Genomic DNA, 15,596 nt, shown 5'->3' with positions numbered 1-15,596 from the left:
AACGTGTTTTTTTTGTGTGTGTGTATGAAAGAGTGATTATTCTGTAACCTCGTGAGTCGTGATGTCTGCGTACCTTTTAAACACAATTGGAAAGGTTCAAAATTTGCCTCAGTCTGTAAGTTTTTTTTTTTTTTGTGCGTGTGTGTGTGTGCGTGTGTGTGTGTGTGTGCGTAGTAAGAAATAAGAGTGTAAAGTATGTTTGAATTTTTAATGGAACGGTTTAATATGCCTAAAATCTGTGCATAATGCTTTGCCTCAGCCTATACGATTAGTGTGTGTGTGTGTGTGTGTGTGTGTGAGTGTGATAAGTATGCATAACTGAACACTGGCAAGGTTTAATTAGGATCCCCAAGAAACTACGTAACTGCAACTGTATGTTTTATTTCATTTACTTATTTAGATATTTAATTATATCAATTTTTTGTGTGTAATAAGTATCTCTTCTTCATCACCATTCCTTTTATCGCCTTTATCTTCATCATCATCACCATTATCACCTTCATCTACTTATCTACTACATCATTATCATCTTTATCGCCTTTACCTTCATCGTCATTGCCTCTATCACAGCAGCAAGAGCATCACCTGTGGCCGTGTGTTGGGTGGGCGCTGCACGAGTGGCTGGCGGCCGCGCCCCCGGGAAGGGCATGTGGAGGAGGCTGCGTCGCCGGGATGCCACGCCGCCGCCGCTGCCGCCCCTTGCCGCGGTGAGTCAGCAAGCCCCACCCCTGCCCCCACCCCCGCCCCTGCCCCGCCCCTGCCCCACAATGGCACGGTTAAGGTTACAACTTCTTGGATATTCTTTTTTTCCTTCTCCTCCACCTTCTCTTCCCTCACTTCCTTTTCATCTTCCTCCTTTTCTTCCTTTTCCTCCTTTTCCTTCTCCTCCTCCTCCTCCTCCCCTTACTCTAACTCCTCCTCCTTCTACTACTGCTATTACTACTATTACTTTAGGTATTTTTCAAGTTCTTTTAATTTCGTATTTTGTGCTCCTTAAATACAATATTAGTTACCCCATTAAATTATAAACACTTTTATATATATATATATATATATATATATATATATATATATATATATATATATATATATATATATATATATATATATATATATATATATATATATATGCTGCCATTTTCTCACCAGTTTCTTTCACTACATTCGTTTAGCATCAACATGTCGGTAAAAGGCTTCACAAACATGGTATTTAGTCTCCCCTTACCATCCACGCGTCGTTGTCCTCCTCACTAACGCAAACTCTGAACAAGAAAACCGTCGAGTGCTGGGTGGACCATGTTACCTGCTCACCAACGCCTTACACAAACAAATGTCCTAAGCGTCGTTAAGCGTCAGGGTAAGAAGATTAAAGTGTGGCTTAGGCGCGGAGGAGGAACCTTGGATTACCGCGTCAGGGTCCATATTTATGAACGTATCCGGCTACCATTACGATTATTTTTCAAGGCCACAGAGGGAAGATCAACTGTGTCTTTATGGGTGTTTCTTTTGCCGTTTAAGATGTAGAAGCCGTGCAAACTATCAGGAGCATCGCAAAACAGTCCATGGAAGTCTCACACCGTTTAAGATGGATGGAGAAGCCCAAACTATCATCAGGAGCAAAAACAGTCAGAAGGTCTCACCAATTACCGTTGTTTAAGAGAAGGAAGTGCAAACTATCAGGAGCATCGCAAAACAGTCCATGGAAGTCTCAACAATTACCGCTTAAGATGGAGAAGCCGTGTAAAACTATCAGCGTCATCACAAAGCAGTCCATGGAAATCCCAACAACTTCCAGAGAGGCTTTTCAAACAGGGGTACAGACAGAGGCGCATGCAGATACGTTTGAAAATAAGGGTCCATTAGCCGTGTGAACCTGTCAGTAGCATCACAAAACAGTCCAGGAAAATCCCAACAACTTCTACGAGAGACCTTATAAACAGGGGTACAGAGGCGACGATACTTTTGAGAATAGAATAAGGGTCACTTTTACAGTTCAATACAGCAAGTTTGTAAGATCCCCAACCAAACAAAAAAACGACAAATAAATCTTCGTTTGGCGTTGACATAAAAAAAGGAGGAAATTTTAGGAAACCACACAGGGAATCTCTTTAGTATCTGGTATTGAATGGAAGTAACGGATCAGTGTGGGGAGTATAGTTTGGTTTGGGCGCTTACGATGACTCGGTGCTTGACGGTCGAACTGGAAAAGAAAAAAAGGAGCTGCGGGGAACCGGAGTCGCGGGGTGGAGTTCCCCGGACACTCCCTCTCGCGGGCACGTTGGGCAAGTTTCTTTGATCACTTCCTCGTGTATAGCCGCTTTTTTTCCTTCTTTTATTTTCTTTTTTTTTTCACCAGAGTTTGAAACTTAATTTTTTTTTTTCAGAGTCAAAATGTTCCACTATTATATTTCCTTTTTTGTTGTTGTTGTTGTTTAGTTAGTTTATGATTAACCTCTTCTTTTTTTTTTGTTTACCTGAATCTTGAGGAAGCTTAATCTTTTTCTTTTGTTTTTCAGAGTCAGAATGTTCCATTATCAATTTCATTTTTTTTTGTTGTTGTTAATTAGTTTATGATTAACCTCTTCTATTTTTTTTTTGTCTGAGTCTTGAGGAAACTTAACATTTTTTTTCTTTTTAGGAGTTAAAATGCTCCTCTCTTAGATCTCGTTTATTTTTTTTTTTGTTCAGTTGGTTTATGATTGACCTATTTTCTTTCTCTTTTTTTTTTACCAGTCTTGAGATAGCTTAATTTTTTTTTATTCAAAATTCAAAATGTTTCCTCTCTCAGATTTCCTTTTTTTTGTTCTCTTCTGTCCTCTCGTTCTTTTTTTGTTCTCTTCTGTCCTCCTTTTTTGTTCTCTTCTGTCCTCCCTTTTTTGTTCTCTTCTGTTCTCCCTTTTTTGTTCCCTTCTGCCCTCTCGTTCTTTTTTGTTCTCTTCTGTCCTCTCGTTCTTGTTTTTGTTCCCTTCTGTCCTTTCGTTATTTTTTTTTTGTTCCCTTCTGTCCTCTCGTTTTTTTTCTTTTGTTGGAGCAGCGTCTATTGCATTTTATTTTATTTGTTGATTTTGTTTTTTGCCTTTAGCTCGCCTCCCTTGCTGTAAAAAAAGTAGTTATTGCATTTTTTCTTGTGTGTTTTCCTCCTCCTCCTCGTCCTCCTCTTCTTCCACCTTCTCCTCCTCCTCCTCTCCTCTTACTCCTCCTCCTCCTCTCCTCTTACTCCTCCTCCTCCTCCTCTCCTCTTACTCCTCCTCCTCCTCCTCCTCCTCCTCATACTACTACTACTACTACTACTATTACTACTACTTTCTTTTTTACAACAAAGGAGACAGCTCAAGGGCACCAAAAAAAGTAAACAATAAAAAAAAACAACGCTACACACTGCTCCCCAAAATAATCCAAAGAGGTGGCCGAAAGAGAGGTATTATCCAAGTTTTCATTTCATTATAATAGATACGGTACCACTATTTTTCTTAAACACAAATTGGAGTAAAACTGTTGAAAAAAAAAGTCGTATGGAAGATGAAAATGATTATGACTCTTTCTCTGCCGCAACGGGTTAAGGTCTTATTTTTCTTAATTAACGAGATAATTGCCAAACATTATAATCCAGTTTAGTTCCTGCACCGAGCTGACAGCCTCCTCCTCCTCCTCTTAAAGAAAGTGTACGAGGAAAGGCGGACAGTATTTTATTTTGGTGTGTGTGTGCGTGGGTTTGTGTGTGTGTGTGTGTGTGTGTGTGTGTGTGTGTGTGTGTGTGTGTGTGTGTGTGTGTGTGTGCGTTTGTGTGTGGTGCACTTCATCAGTAATCAAGAGTATATTTTCACGCTGTATCCTTCATTTATGTAGCATTCAGTGTCCTTATAATACACACACGCACACACACACACACACACACACACTCACACACACTTACTTACTTACTCACTTACTTACACACACTCACAAACACACACAAACACTGATGCCAGCCAAACACGCCCCCGCCCCCCCCCCCCAAAAAAAAAAAAAAAAAAAAAAAAAACACGAGCTACATCAACACAGATAAATCCTCGTCACTTCCTGAACCACAAAGCCAAAAGCGGGTCAAGCAGGCAGCGGGGATGGAGGGGGGAGGGGAGGATATTGGATAGTGGGGAACCTGTTGCCCTTCCTTCCTCCCCGCCTACCTCCGTCACCCCCAAGCCACCACCACCACCACCACTATCACTATCCGTAGCAGCTCCTCCCTATCACCCTGTCCCACCACCCGCGAAATATTGCGTCATGGCTCACCGGTACGACAACGAATCAACGAAATAATATAGTCGGTATTCTCAGACGCTTCCACCTCTCCCATAAACAAATTCATAAAGCCGAAAAGGGGACTAATCGGGTTTTCACGAGCGTTTCCTCTCTTTCACGGTACAGAGGAAGGGTCCAACTAACTCCAGGGCCATCAAACTACCCCTGGAAATGCCCACAACTCCTACGGTATCAGGACATCTCTCCTCCCGTATTTGATCTTGCTTTCGGCCACCTCTTTTGTCTCTTTTTTAGGAGCAGCGAGTAGCGGGCTTTTTTTTATTATTGTTTCCTTTTTTTGTGTGCCCTTGAGCCGCCTCCTTTGTTGTAAAAAAAAAAAAAAAATAAATAAAAACCAAAGCCGAAATGTTTGAGAATATGATCCTTTGTTCCTTAATCTCATACTACGAAGACGTTTCCGCCTATCACAACTATTTCCAAAGTCCGAACAGGGGATTAGTCTAGTTCTCATGCGTGTTTTCTCTCTTTCACGGTACAGAAGAAGGGTCCAACTACCACCAGGGTCATCAAACTACCCCTGAAAATGCCCACAACTCCTACGAAAGCCGAAATGGTTAAGAATATGACCCTATGTCCCTTAATCTCTTTCTACGAACCCACAAAAGAGTGACGGCCCGGTGTCTCGGTATATATCAAGAACAAGATAATCAGTTCATAAATATTTCGCCTCTGCACTCCTGGCTATTCCTTTTGGGCGGCCTGCTGAGTGACTGTCCTGTGTCTCGGTAAATAATAAGAACAAGACTAATTAGACCATAAAGATTTCGCTACTACGTCCACTCCTGGCTATTCATTTTGGGCGGCTTGCTGAGTTACTGTCCTGTGTCTCGGTAAATAATAAGAACAAGACTAATTAGACCATAAATATTTCGCTACTACGTCCACTCCTGGCTATTCCTTTTGGGCGGCTTGCTGAGTTACTGTCCTGTGTCTCGGTAAATAATAAGAACAAGACTAATTAGACCATAAAGATTTCGCTATTACGTATTCCCCGCTATTCATTAAGGGCGCCTCCTTGATATGTTTATAAGCTAGTACCCGCCGCAACGAGTCCATTTGTCTTGTCCCCAATGCACGAGGACACAAAGGAGCGAGAGAACGGTGGCTCGGTACATAACAACACGAGCAGTTAGTAAATTTTTCGTCACGACAGTCTTTGCTATTCATTCAGGGCGTTATTAGCCACTACGGTATTGACGCGAGTGATAAATACTTACATAATTATCGCACAAGTATCTCGGGGGAACAATGTCTCTTCTAAATAATAACACGAATAGTCACTAAATTTCATCACGACAGTCCTTGCTATTCATTCAGGGCGTTATAAGCCACTAAGCTATTGACGAGAGTGATAAATACCTAAAATAATTATCACACAAGTATCTCGGGGGAACTCTGTCTCACTAAATAAAAGTAAATTCTCCTCACGACGGTCCCTGCTATTCCTTTAGAGCGTTATAGGTCATTAAAGTATTGACGCGAGAGATAAATCGTAACATAATTATCGCAAAAGTATCTCGGCGGAGGGAACTATGTGTCGTTAAATTACACGACCAGTTAGTAAATTCTCCGCGCGACAGTCTTTACTTTTCATTCAGAGCGTTACTAAGGACTTGACGCGAGTAATAAACATGTAACTAATGAATACGTAACATAATTAACGCACAAGTATCTCGGAGCTTTTTGTGTAACGCCTCGAGGCTGATCCGGATATACGTTCATTAACAGGTAAATAGATGCGTGTGGCCTTATGAGGAATGAGCGTCCAGCCGTGTTTGTGTATGAAGACTATGAATGCATGAATAACCCTTTCTTTTACAGTGTTCTCTATTGTATTCTGATTAATTTATAGCATGTAATTAATAACTGTAACGAATAATATAGTTGAGCTTGAGGAGGCTAAGACAGAATTGAAATAGTAGTAGTAATAGTAGTAGTAGTAGTAGTAGTAGGAGTTGTGGTGGTAGTAGTAGTAGTAGTAGTAGTAGTAGTAGTAGGAGGAGGAGGAGGAGGAGGATTTATAATCTTGCTCTTGTTTTACTCTCTTATCTTCCTCACTATTCACCTTTATATCCTAGGGAGGCGCTGGAGGAGTGTCTTGTGGGGTATGGCAGCAACTCGAGACACCGCCGTGCCGTTCCTCATCGCCAGCCCGCAGCAGACTCCTCCACCTTCAGCATTAAGAACACCACCATCACCGTCTCCACCTTACACGTAACTTGCCCTTTCTTACTTTCCTCCCTTCACGATTCTAATGGCCATGATCTAAGACGCTTTCGGCTCTGACAGTAACTATTTTCAAAACCCGCAAAGGATATTAGTCGGGTTCCATACTGAGTGCTTTTCACGTTCATGGTACAGAAGCCTTGTCGAACCATCACTAGGCTCATAAAACTACCCATGGAAATACCCGCCTGTAACCTCTACGAAAGCCTTATCAAATGTGGGTGTGTGATCCCTGAAATGTTTGAGAATATGGGGCTATGTCAGGTTAGGTTAGGTTTGGTAAAGTTAAGTGAGGTTAGGTTAGATTAGATTAGGTTGTGGGTATTTCCAGGGCTAGTTTGATGATCCTAGTGGTAGTATAGGAGTTATGGGCATTTCCAGGGATAGTTTGATGACCCTGGAGGTAGTATAGGAGTTGTGGGCATTTCCAGGGATAGTTTGATGACCCTGATGGTAGTATAGGAGTTGTGGGAATTTCCAGGGGTAGTTTTATGACCTTGGTAGTATAGGAGTTGTGGGAATTTCCAGGGGTAGTTTTATGACCTTGGTAGTATAGGAGTTGTGGGCATTTCTAGGGGTAGTTTGATGATCCTGGTAGTACAGAAGTTGTGGGCATTTCCTGGGACTTTTATCTTTTTACAATTCTTTTTTCTTCCCCCTTTCATCGTCGTCCCTTCTCTCAGCGGCCGCCCTTCACCATGCTGGAAAAGGACAAGGAGACCAACGCCATCGTGTCCGCCCACGGGATGTGTTTCTCCATGCTTCAGCTCATCAGCGAAAGCCTCGGCTTCCGGTCAGTGTCGGGAAGTGCAAATACAGAAGTCGCGTCGGGGTTTCGTTCGATCGAATAGATTCACAAAACCAGACGCCAGAGATCATTTTGGTATTAGGAATTGTACTCCATTAAAATTTTCACTTACTTTGAACTCTGATGTTTGTTTTTGTCTTTGTGAAGTTCAAATACAGAAGTCGCGTCGGGGTTTCGTTCGATCGAATAGATTCACAAAACCAGACGCCAGAGATCATTGTGGTATTAGGAATTGTGCTCCATTAAAATTTTCACTTACTTTGAACTCTGATATTTGTTTTTGTCTTTGTGAAGTTCAAATACAGTAGTCGCGTCGCTCTTTCGTTCGAGTAGATCCTCAAAACAGACGCCAGAGATCATTTTGCTATAACGAATTGTGTTCCATCGAGATTTTCACCCACCTTGAACTATATGGCATTTGTTTTCTCTTTGTGACCGTATAACACCATATAAATTCCACCTACTTTGCCTTGCTATTAGGTACAAGTTCAACGCAACCAAATCCACCTTTGGCTGGCTATTAAGCACAACCAAATCCACCTTCTTTGCCTGGCTATTAAATGCAAGTTAAACAACCAAATCCACCTTCTTTGCCTGGCTATTAGATGCAAGTTAAACACAACCAAATCCACCTTCTTTGCCTGGCTATTAGATGCAAGTTAAACACAACCAATTCCACCTTCTGTGTCTGGAAATGGGAGTAAGTTAAGCTCGCAATGCATCACCCATGAGTTAATCTACCACGCCTCCCTCTGCCACGCCTTCAGGTACCGGCTGGTGGAGGTGCCAGACAATGGGTTCGGGGCCCTGCAGGAAGACGGCACCTGGGATGGCATGGTCGGGATGGTGATGCGGAAGGTGAGGCCACAGGAGGAAGGGAGGAGGGGCACGGTTGAAGTCAGTTGATGGGGCAATGTATAACCTTTGTAACGGCACTGCTGGCACCTCTACCCATCCTCTCCACGTGCACATTTTTTACAGTAAAGGAAGCAGCTCAAGGGCAAAGAATGAATGAGAAAAAAACCTGCTAATCACTGCCTCTCCTTCGTGTATCTCAAACCAGCCTCTCCACACCCCTGCAGGAGGCTGACGCGGCAGTGAGCAGCTTCACCGTCAACTACGCCAGGTACACCGTGATCGACTTCACGTACCCGTACTTCGAGGAGCCCACCGGCATCATCATCCCGGCCGCGACCAGCGGAGACACTATGTTCTCCTTCCTCACCCCCTTCTCCTGGGAGGTAGTCCTTTCTACTCACAAGTAGCAGCATATAAGAACATAAGAACATAAGAACGCAGGAGTCTACAAGAGGCCGGTAGGCCTCTTGTAGACGAGGCAGCTCCTTTGACCCTAAGCTCCCGTGTATCTAACCCCACCTAGTACCGCTGTCCATGAATTTATCTAGTCTATTTTTGAATGGGAAGCAATAGCAGCAACAACAATAACAACTGCTACTACCACTATTACTATCACTACTCTCTTGCCCCCCCGACCACCGTTGCAGGTGTGGGTGATGACGGGCGTTTGTGTGGTGGTGGTGGGCTGGCTGCTGCACCTCCTCTCCACCGCCGGCGACCTGCCTCTCCTCTACCCCAACGAGCGCCGCCGGCCTGTCCACCGGTCACGGTACATCGCTGACGCCGCCCAGGCTCTCCTCGGCCAGTGTGAGTCTCCCTCCCCGGCAGTATTTGCGATTTGCTTAGCTTTTGTAGGTTTGGGTAGACTTTATTCACTCAGGGCCACCTAACATTTCATAGTTTGTAACGAGGGAAGAATTGACATTTCCCAAAGATAGTGACTAATATGAACGCCTCTAAAACTTGTATAAGTAACATTCTTGGCGAGTCAGCCGTGAGTAACTCCGATAAGATGAAGAAACTGTTGTATATCTCTCAGTGGTTATGACGAAATACGAATCAGGACTTCGGTAAAATTCATAACTTTTTTTTTGTTCTGTTTTTTTGCGATGTGTTCACTACTTTGTCAGTGTCTGTGTAAACTCGTGTGTCTCGTCTTCCGCACGGTCTCGGTGGTGCTGCTCGGCGTGTTCCGGGGCCTGTGGTGGTGCGTGCGCTCCCTGTGCCACCGCTGCTCTCGTCGAGGGTCGCCGAAGCAGCAAATGAAATGCGACAGACGGGGCCGTCACGCGTCCTCCACGCCGCCTGGTGGTGCCTCGTGCTCATACTCATGCACAGCTACTCCGGCACCCTCATCGCCTCCCTCACCTCCCCAAAACTCGTGAAGGTGAGACTCCGCAACAGCCATTCTTCAACTACACGTCGCTACCTCTTGAAGTCCTGAGGTTAACGTCTTTTGATTCTTACATTTCTGCGTTCTAGTTTATGTATACATGTGCATCTCCCTCCGTCTGTTTTATTTATCGGCCTCTTCTTAATGGCTCGTATGCCTGTCTAACTATGTCTAAGTGTGTCTGTCTATCTGTGTGTTTGGTTACTGGGTGTTCTGCGTGGCTCTCAACATATTAGTAGAGTTTTAGGGTGCTTGTAGTGGGTTGCAGAGTGGCAGAACGTACTAAAGGGGACGAGGTGGTAAGAAATGCGTCCCAGCCAATACCGTGCCAACCTTCGACTTAAAACAACGAGGGAGGATCCATAGCCATTAGCATGCAAATAAGGCTGTGTAGGGGTGTCTGCTAGTGGTGTAAGGGTCTGTGAGAGATTAGGGAGACTCTGTATTGGTGTCTGAATGATTATAAGTGTCTGTGAGAGTATAGAGAGGTAGTGTTGGTCTCTGTGAGTTGTGTGTTAGAGTACTGGAAGCTGTGTAGTAAGGCTGTGAGGTATGTATGTGTGTCTGTGTGGATATTGAGGCTGTGTAGTGAGTCTGTGAGGTATGTATGTATGTGTCTAGGGGAGGATGCTAAGTCTGTATAGGGGTGTCTGTGAAGTATGTGTATTTTTTTTTACAGTAAAGGAAGCAGTTCAAGGGCACACAAAAAAAGGAAATGATAATGAAAAAAAAGCCCGCTACTCACTGCTCCTACAAAAGAGTCAAGAGGAGTGGCCGAAAGATAGGTCAGTATTGGAGGAGAGGTGTGTCTGCGGGGATGTTGATGTTGTGTAATGGTGTATGTGTATGTGTGCGGGGATGTTAATGCTGTGTAATGGTATATGTGTATGTCTTTGTGTCTGCAGGTGGCTGACTCCCTGGCTGAACTGACGGAGCAGACTCAGGTGGAGTGGTCGGTGCGGCGCGGGTCCGTCAGCCAGTTGGTCTTCCTGGTGAGTGTGTCTGGGTCGTATTACAAGACAAATCGCAGCCCAAGAACACATATTTGACAAGGCTTTCGTAGGACTTGTGGGCATTTCCAAGGGTAGTTTTATGACCCTGGTGGTAGTGTGAGTCTTCTTCTGTGCCATGAACCTGAAGAAACACTCATTAGAACCCGACTGACCCCCTCTTGACCTTTAGAAATAGCTGATGTGAGAAGCGAGAGTGTCTTACAATACCAACCTATGTGTCTGTCTGTGTGTCGCATTCTTAAACATCTTTGTGCCCACCTCACATATTTGACAAGGCTTTCGTAGGAGTTTTGAGCATTCCCAGGGACAGTTTTATGACCCTGGTGGAAGTCTGACCCTTCTTCTGTACCACCAAAGCACCGTTGCCAGATTATCGTACTCGGAGCATAGTATTTACCGGTTTCTGAAGCCTAACTATTGCCAAGAAACATCAGGATCTAACTCTTTTAACGATAACTATAAATGAGTTTCGTTATTGGAGCCCATAAGTCAGTTTTGGGGTAGGAAGTCGGAAAATATAAGCGGCTGAGTTCGACAATCTGGCATCGTTGCATCAAAATAAAAAAACACCCATGGGAACCCGACTGATCTCCTTTTTGGCCTTTGGAAATGATTGATGTGAGAGTCGGAAGCATTTGAGAATACCGACCTGTCCCTCTTTGTCTCTATCTGTCCGTCTGTTTGTCTGTTATTCCGTTTTGTCTCTCCGTGTACCATCTTTTGGAACACCGATGTTAATGATGACATAACGCAAAAATAAAAAGGTACCAATAAAACTAATGACACCTCCTCCCTCCCCCCTCCCCCCCCACCACACACACACAACAGCAGGCGAAGAGCGGCGTCTATGAACGTGCGGGTCGCCTACTGAAGGGTCGCCCTGATCTCCTGCTGGGCTCAGACAAGGAGGGCCTCGCCTTGGTGCGCACCGGCCGCTACGCCTTCATCAAGGTAAGCCGATACGTTCCCTTGTAGTATTGCAGTCCAGCATTAAAGGTCCGCAGCGCCGGTCTTGTTTACCCTGCCGACTGGCCAAGGAAAAAGACTCCGGATTCGCGAGTAAATTCCCATGTGCGCAGTATAGGTATGCAAGGCTGCGGCAACCCCCTGATGAGTGGGTCGTGTCCACAGGGTTTGTCGTTCTTGGAGTTTGCGATCGCGGATGACTTGGAGAAGAACGGGAAGTGCAGCTTTGGCCTGGCCGGTGACGGCTTCCTCAACGCGCACATCGCCTGGATCTTCCAAAAAAACTCGCCCTACATGCCGCTCGTCAATACCAGGTGCAGCGGACTGATTCCTTAACGCTTAGAGCAGATAACAGCTTAAGCATGCATGCATTTTGTCTTATTAACTATGATAAGACGTTTGACTTTTCAAGGGATTTCGATCGCAACAATATAAGAGAAAAGTAATGATATTTATCTGCATATATGGAGCTTGTCTTAATTTGGTGTGAAAGGCGGTGTGGGTGTGCATGGTGTGGCCTGGAGTGACGCCCCTCACCCCCGCTCTTCAGGCTGATGTTGATGGCGCAGAGCGGGCTCCTCGCCAAGTGGCGCCGCGAGTTCTTCCCGCCGCCCAACGAGTGCACGAAGCCCTCCCCCAAGGGTGAGTACCGCCCGCCCGTCAGCATGACCCGAGCACGTCATGAAAGAAGAGAATGACATACTGAGTCAATGTGGCCTTCGTACTCTTCTGGCTCCTACAAATATATGAGAACAGTTCGCTCACATTTCTCTGAAGACTTCACACGCACTCTTTTGGTCTCCTGCAGGCCCACGGCGATTGGCCCTGAAGGACCTGTCGGGCTGCATCACCCTCGCCGTTGCTGGCGTGCTGCTGGCAGCCATGGTGTTGCTCGGGGAGCTCCTGGTGGTCCGCATCACCACTAAAAAAAAAAATAGAAAATAATGATGAGACTGAAAATGGGGAACAGACAAGCAGAAAGACCAAAAACAAGGTTACTCACAATTAGAACGCCTCACCCGCCATTAGTGACAAAATATCTGTTCCTTTGGTTTTGATCTGTGTTCTCGCTCCTTGTGGCGTGTGAGGCCTCCAAGAGACGCTGGTGGGCCTTTGTGCATGTAAAAGCAAAAAGTGTGACAAGCCTAAAATCCTGCTTGACGTCATAATATTCTTTCCTTATACGGTGACGCGCTGATGTAATGCATGCGAGGTGAGGCGAGGCGTGCAGTGAGTAATGACGGCGAGGTATTGTATCATGTAGTAAAGCGCCTGACCTTATACAGTTGCCAGGCGTGGGGGGGGTGGAGTAGACGGGCGGGAACAGGACTAGTGTGTGGCAAGGGCTCGATCGCTAGAGCAGTCAGCCTTCGCATTACCTGAGGCACATATTTTGAAACATTTCGGTACTTACAAACACACACCCACACTTCATTAGACTCTCGTACTAGTTGTGAGTATTTCCATGGGTAGTTTTATGAGCCTAGTGATAGTCTGACAAGGCCTCTGCACTATGAACGCGAAAAACACAATCATGCGAACCAGACTAATCTCCTTTGTGGCCTCTGGAAATAGTTGTTGTCAGAGCCGGAAGCGTCTGAGAATTTGGGTGCCACGTGATGGGCCGACAAGAGAACACATTCGTCTCGCCAACTCGTAAAACCTTGACGCAGGAAATTGGAAGCGTCACGTCGAGGCGTTTAAATTATGTTGAGAGAGAGAGAGAGAGAGAGAGAGAGAGAGAGAGAGAGAGAGAGAGAGAGAGAGAGAGAGAGAGAGTACTGCACATCGTCTACACTAAAAATGGTGTTGTTTATCATATATTCTTGGTCTGTTAATCTAGTTACTGTGTAGTCTTATGGCATTCAATATATATCAAGAAACCTCTGGCAGTTACCTCGTGTTTGAATATCATTAGTGTGTGTGTGTGTGTCTGTAAGTGTGCATGTGTGTGTGGCGGTGATGAGGGAGGTGGGTGATAAGCTTAGGAATCTCTACAGTCAACGCAAACATCCAGAATAGACCGTACTGGCTATGCACGCAACGCCACAGACGGCCACTCGGAGAACTGTCTAAGAGGTGTACTTTCCATCTTGATTTTTGACCTCTCTTCTAACCTCTCGCTCTTTCTTCTTTAATCAGAGCAGTGTCTAGTGTGCTTTTTTGTTACTGATCTTGTTTTTTGCCCTTGAGCTGCCTCCCTTGCTGTTAAAAAAATGATTTCAAGTTATAGATTAGAATGTGCAGAGTCTAGCCTATAACCTAACCTCTATATAAAGTCCCTCCTTGATAGTTCTCCGAGTGGCCGAGTGTGGCGCTGCGTGCATAGCCAGTACGGTCTATAGGCAACTGTTCTTATGTAACCAATCTAGAGGGCGCCACTAACAGGTGTACACGCATTGTCTGCCTCCTAACCTCCATCGAAGGTAACAGAGAGGGTGAGAGCGTAACAGGAATCGATGACGGACATTTTTGAGTGGTTGAGTGTAAGGCGTTGCAGCTTAAAGTCACGTCATTCTTTTCCTCGTGCAACGCTGAGCCAGTAATGATCTCGAGGGCAAAAAAAAAAAAGGGGGGTGGGGGTAGGGGGGGGGGGGGCTGGACTCTTCGTTATCTCGGTCATATAAAGCATCATCGCCAGTGACTTGCAGGTTTTCCTTTACAACTTAACTTCATCATAATTCAAACGCCAGTCTTCACTTTCTCGGTCAAAGCATCATCGTCAGCAGCTTCCAGTGACTCGCCGGTTTTCGTTTGCAGTTCAACTTCATCTTAATTCAACACGCAGTCAGCCTTAATGAAGTGAGGGACACCCATGAATCTTCCCCCTCTGACTGTTGCAGCCTGACTCACAGCGATCCTGCTCCATTTCTTTTCCTTCTCCATGTTTTTTTCTACCTTCATTATCTCTCTCCCCTTCCTCCTTTTCCTCTCTTCCTTTATTTTCTTCTCATTTTCCTTCCCTTCCTTCCTTCCTTCTTTCCTTCCAGCCACCACGAGCAGTAACCAACCAACCTATCACCGTGTACTTCCGTGACTTCTAACACGTGACGGCGAAGGAGATTAATGTGTTTATGAGCCTACGAGACTTCAGTGAGTGTTCGGTGCTGTTGCCGTGAACGTGTAGCGGTGTATACGCTTATATAGTCCGTTTTCTCTTATATCCGAGTCCTCCCCTGCTGACCCTGGCCCTCCCTCCTCCTGCACCCATCCAAGACCGACCCTCAGCCTCCCCCAATCTCCCGACCTTCAGTACCCCGCGAGACGTTGTGGAGTGAGGAGGTAGACCGCGCGCGTACTGGCTATGCGAACACACTGGAGGCCATGAGCGCATAACAGTGGAGTGAGTGTTGAGTGTGTGATAAAGTGTTGACAATTTACTAAGTGCGGTGGCGGGGCGACGCAGGAGCACCATGTTGGACGGTGAGTGTGTTGCGAGAGTGTTGGTGTTGATGTTTTGAAGAAGGCGGTTTAATGTGCGTGTGTATGTGTGTGTGAGAGAGAGAGGGCAAAGAGTACTGCTAATGTTTGATTCTTGGATGTCTATTATTTTCACCGTTTTATATCTAGTGTTGTTTCAGTTTGTTTTCTTTCACAGTATTTTTATTTTTTGTTTTACGTTCCCTTAAAGTGTTGAAAATGTGTGTTTCTGTTTGTGTGTGTTTGTATTCCTCGAGTCATTTATGGGAGGGATTTGATCAGTATCTCTGCACTCAAATTCCATCTCATTTTCCAGGTCTGTCTCACCTTCCAGTTCTATATCTCCTTCCAGTTATATTTCATCTTCATCTCTCAACTGTTGAATCATGATGAACGCAAATCTAAAGTCGTATATATATAAAGCACACAACGTAAGCTATTGCACACTGAATGCTTAACCGCAGATAATATTCTAATTCGATTCACTATACGAACATGGAATATCTTACGTGAATATTACAAGTTAACGTAAAAAAAAAACCTGATGCACTCGTCTCGTATGTCTGTTCTATTTCAGTTTCGTGAGTGCCAGAGAAGGGTTTTAAAATTC

At 45.0% G+C, this 15,596-nt stretch overlaps 2 protein-coding genes across 3 annotated transcripts in view; both read left to right on the top strand.

Annotated features, from left to right (window-relative positions):
- The first annotated feature begins 577 nt into the window (after positions 1-577).
- LOC126997264 (glutamate receptor ionotropic, kainate glr-3-like) lies at positions 578-13,338 on the top strand. The gene is made up of 12 exons (XM_050858260.1): positions 578-707; positions 6,381-6,516; positions 7,212-7,321; positions 8,104-8,194; positions 8,419-8,577; positions 8,842-9,001; positions 9,454-9,581; positions 10,493-10,579; positions 11,429-11,545; positions 11,576-11,880; positions 12,117-12,208; positions 12,375-13,338. The coding sequence occupies exons 1-12, from the start codon at positions 673-675 to the stop codon at positions 12,509-12,511; spliced, it is 1,557 nt and encodes a 518-aa protein (XP_050714217.1). The 5' UTR covers positions 578-672; the 3' UTR covers positions 12,512-13,338.
- Positions 13,339-14,823: 1,485 nt separating this feature from the next.
- The window catches only part of LOC126997519 (uncharacterized), a 126,993-nt gene continuing 126,220 nt past the window's right edge, over positions 14,824-15,596 (top strand). For both annotated transcript variants that reach the window (XM_050858659.1, XM_050858658.1), the window contains exon 1: positions 14,824-14,989. In XM_050858659.1, the coding sequence (XP_050714616.1) occupies positions 14,980-14,989 (10 nt within the window). In that variant the 5' untranslated portion in view covers positions 14,824-14,979. The remainder of the gene's footprint in view (positions 14,990-15,596) is intronic.

The sequence above is a fragment of the Eriocheir sinensis genome, chromosome 12, assembly GCF_024679095.1.
Source record: "Eriocheir sinensis breed Jianghai 21 chromosome 12, ASM2467909v1, whole genome shotgun sequence".
Lineage (NCBI taxonomy): Eukaryota > Metazoa > Arthropoda > Malacostraca > Decapoda > Varunidae > Eriocheir > Eriocheir sinensis.
The sequence above is the reverse complement of the archived record's forward strand: the minus strand, read 5'-3'. Positions and strand labels throughout refer to the sequence as shown.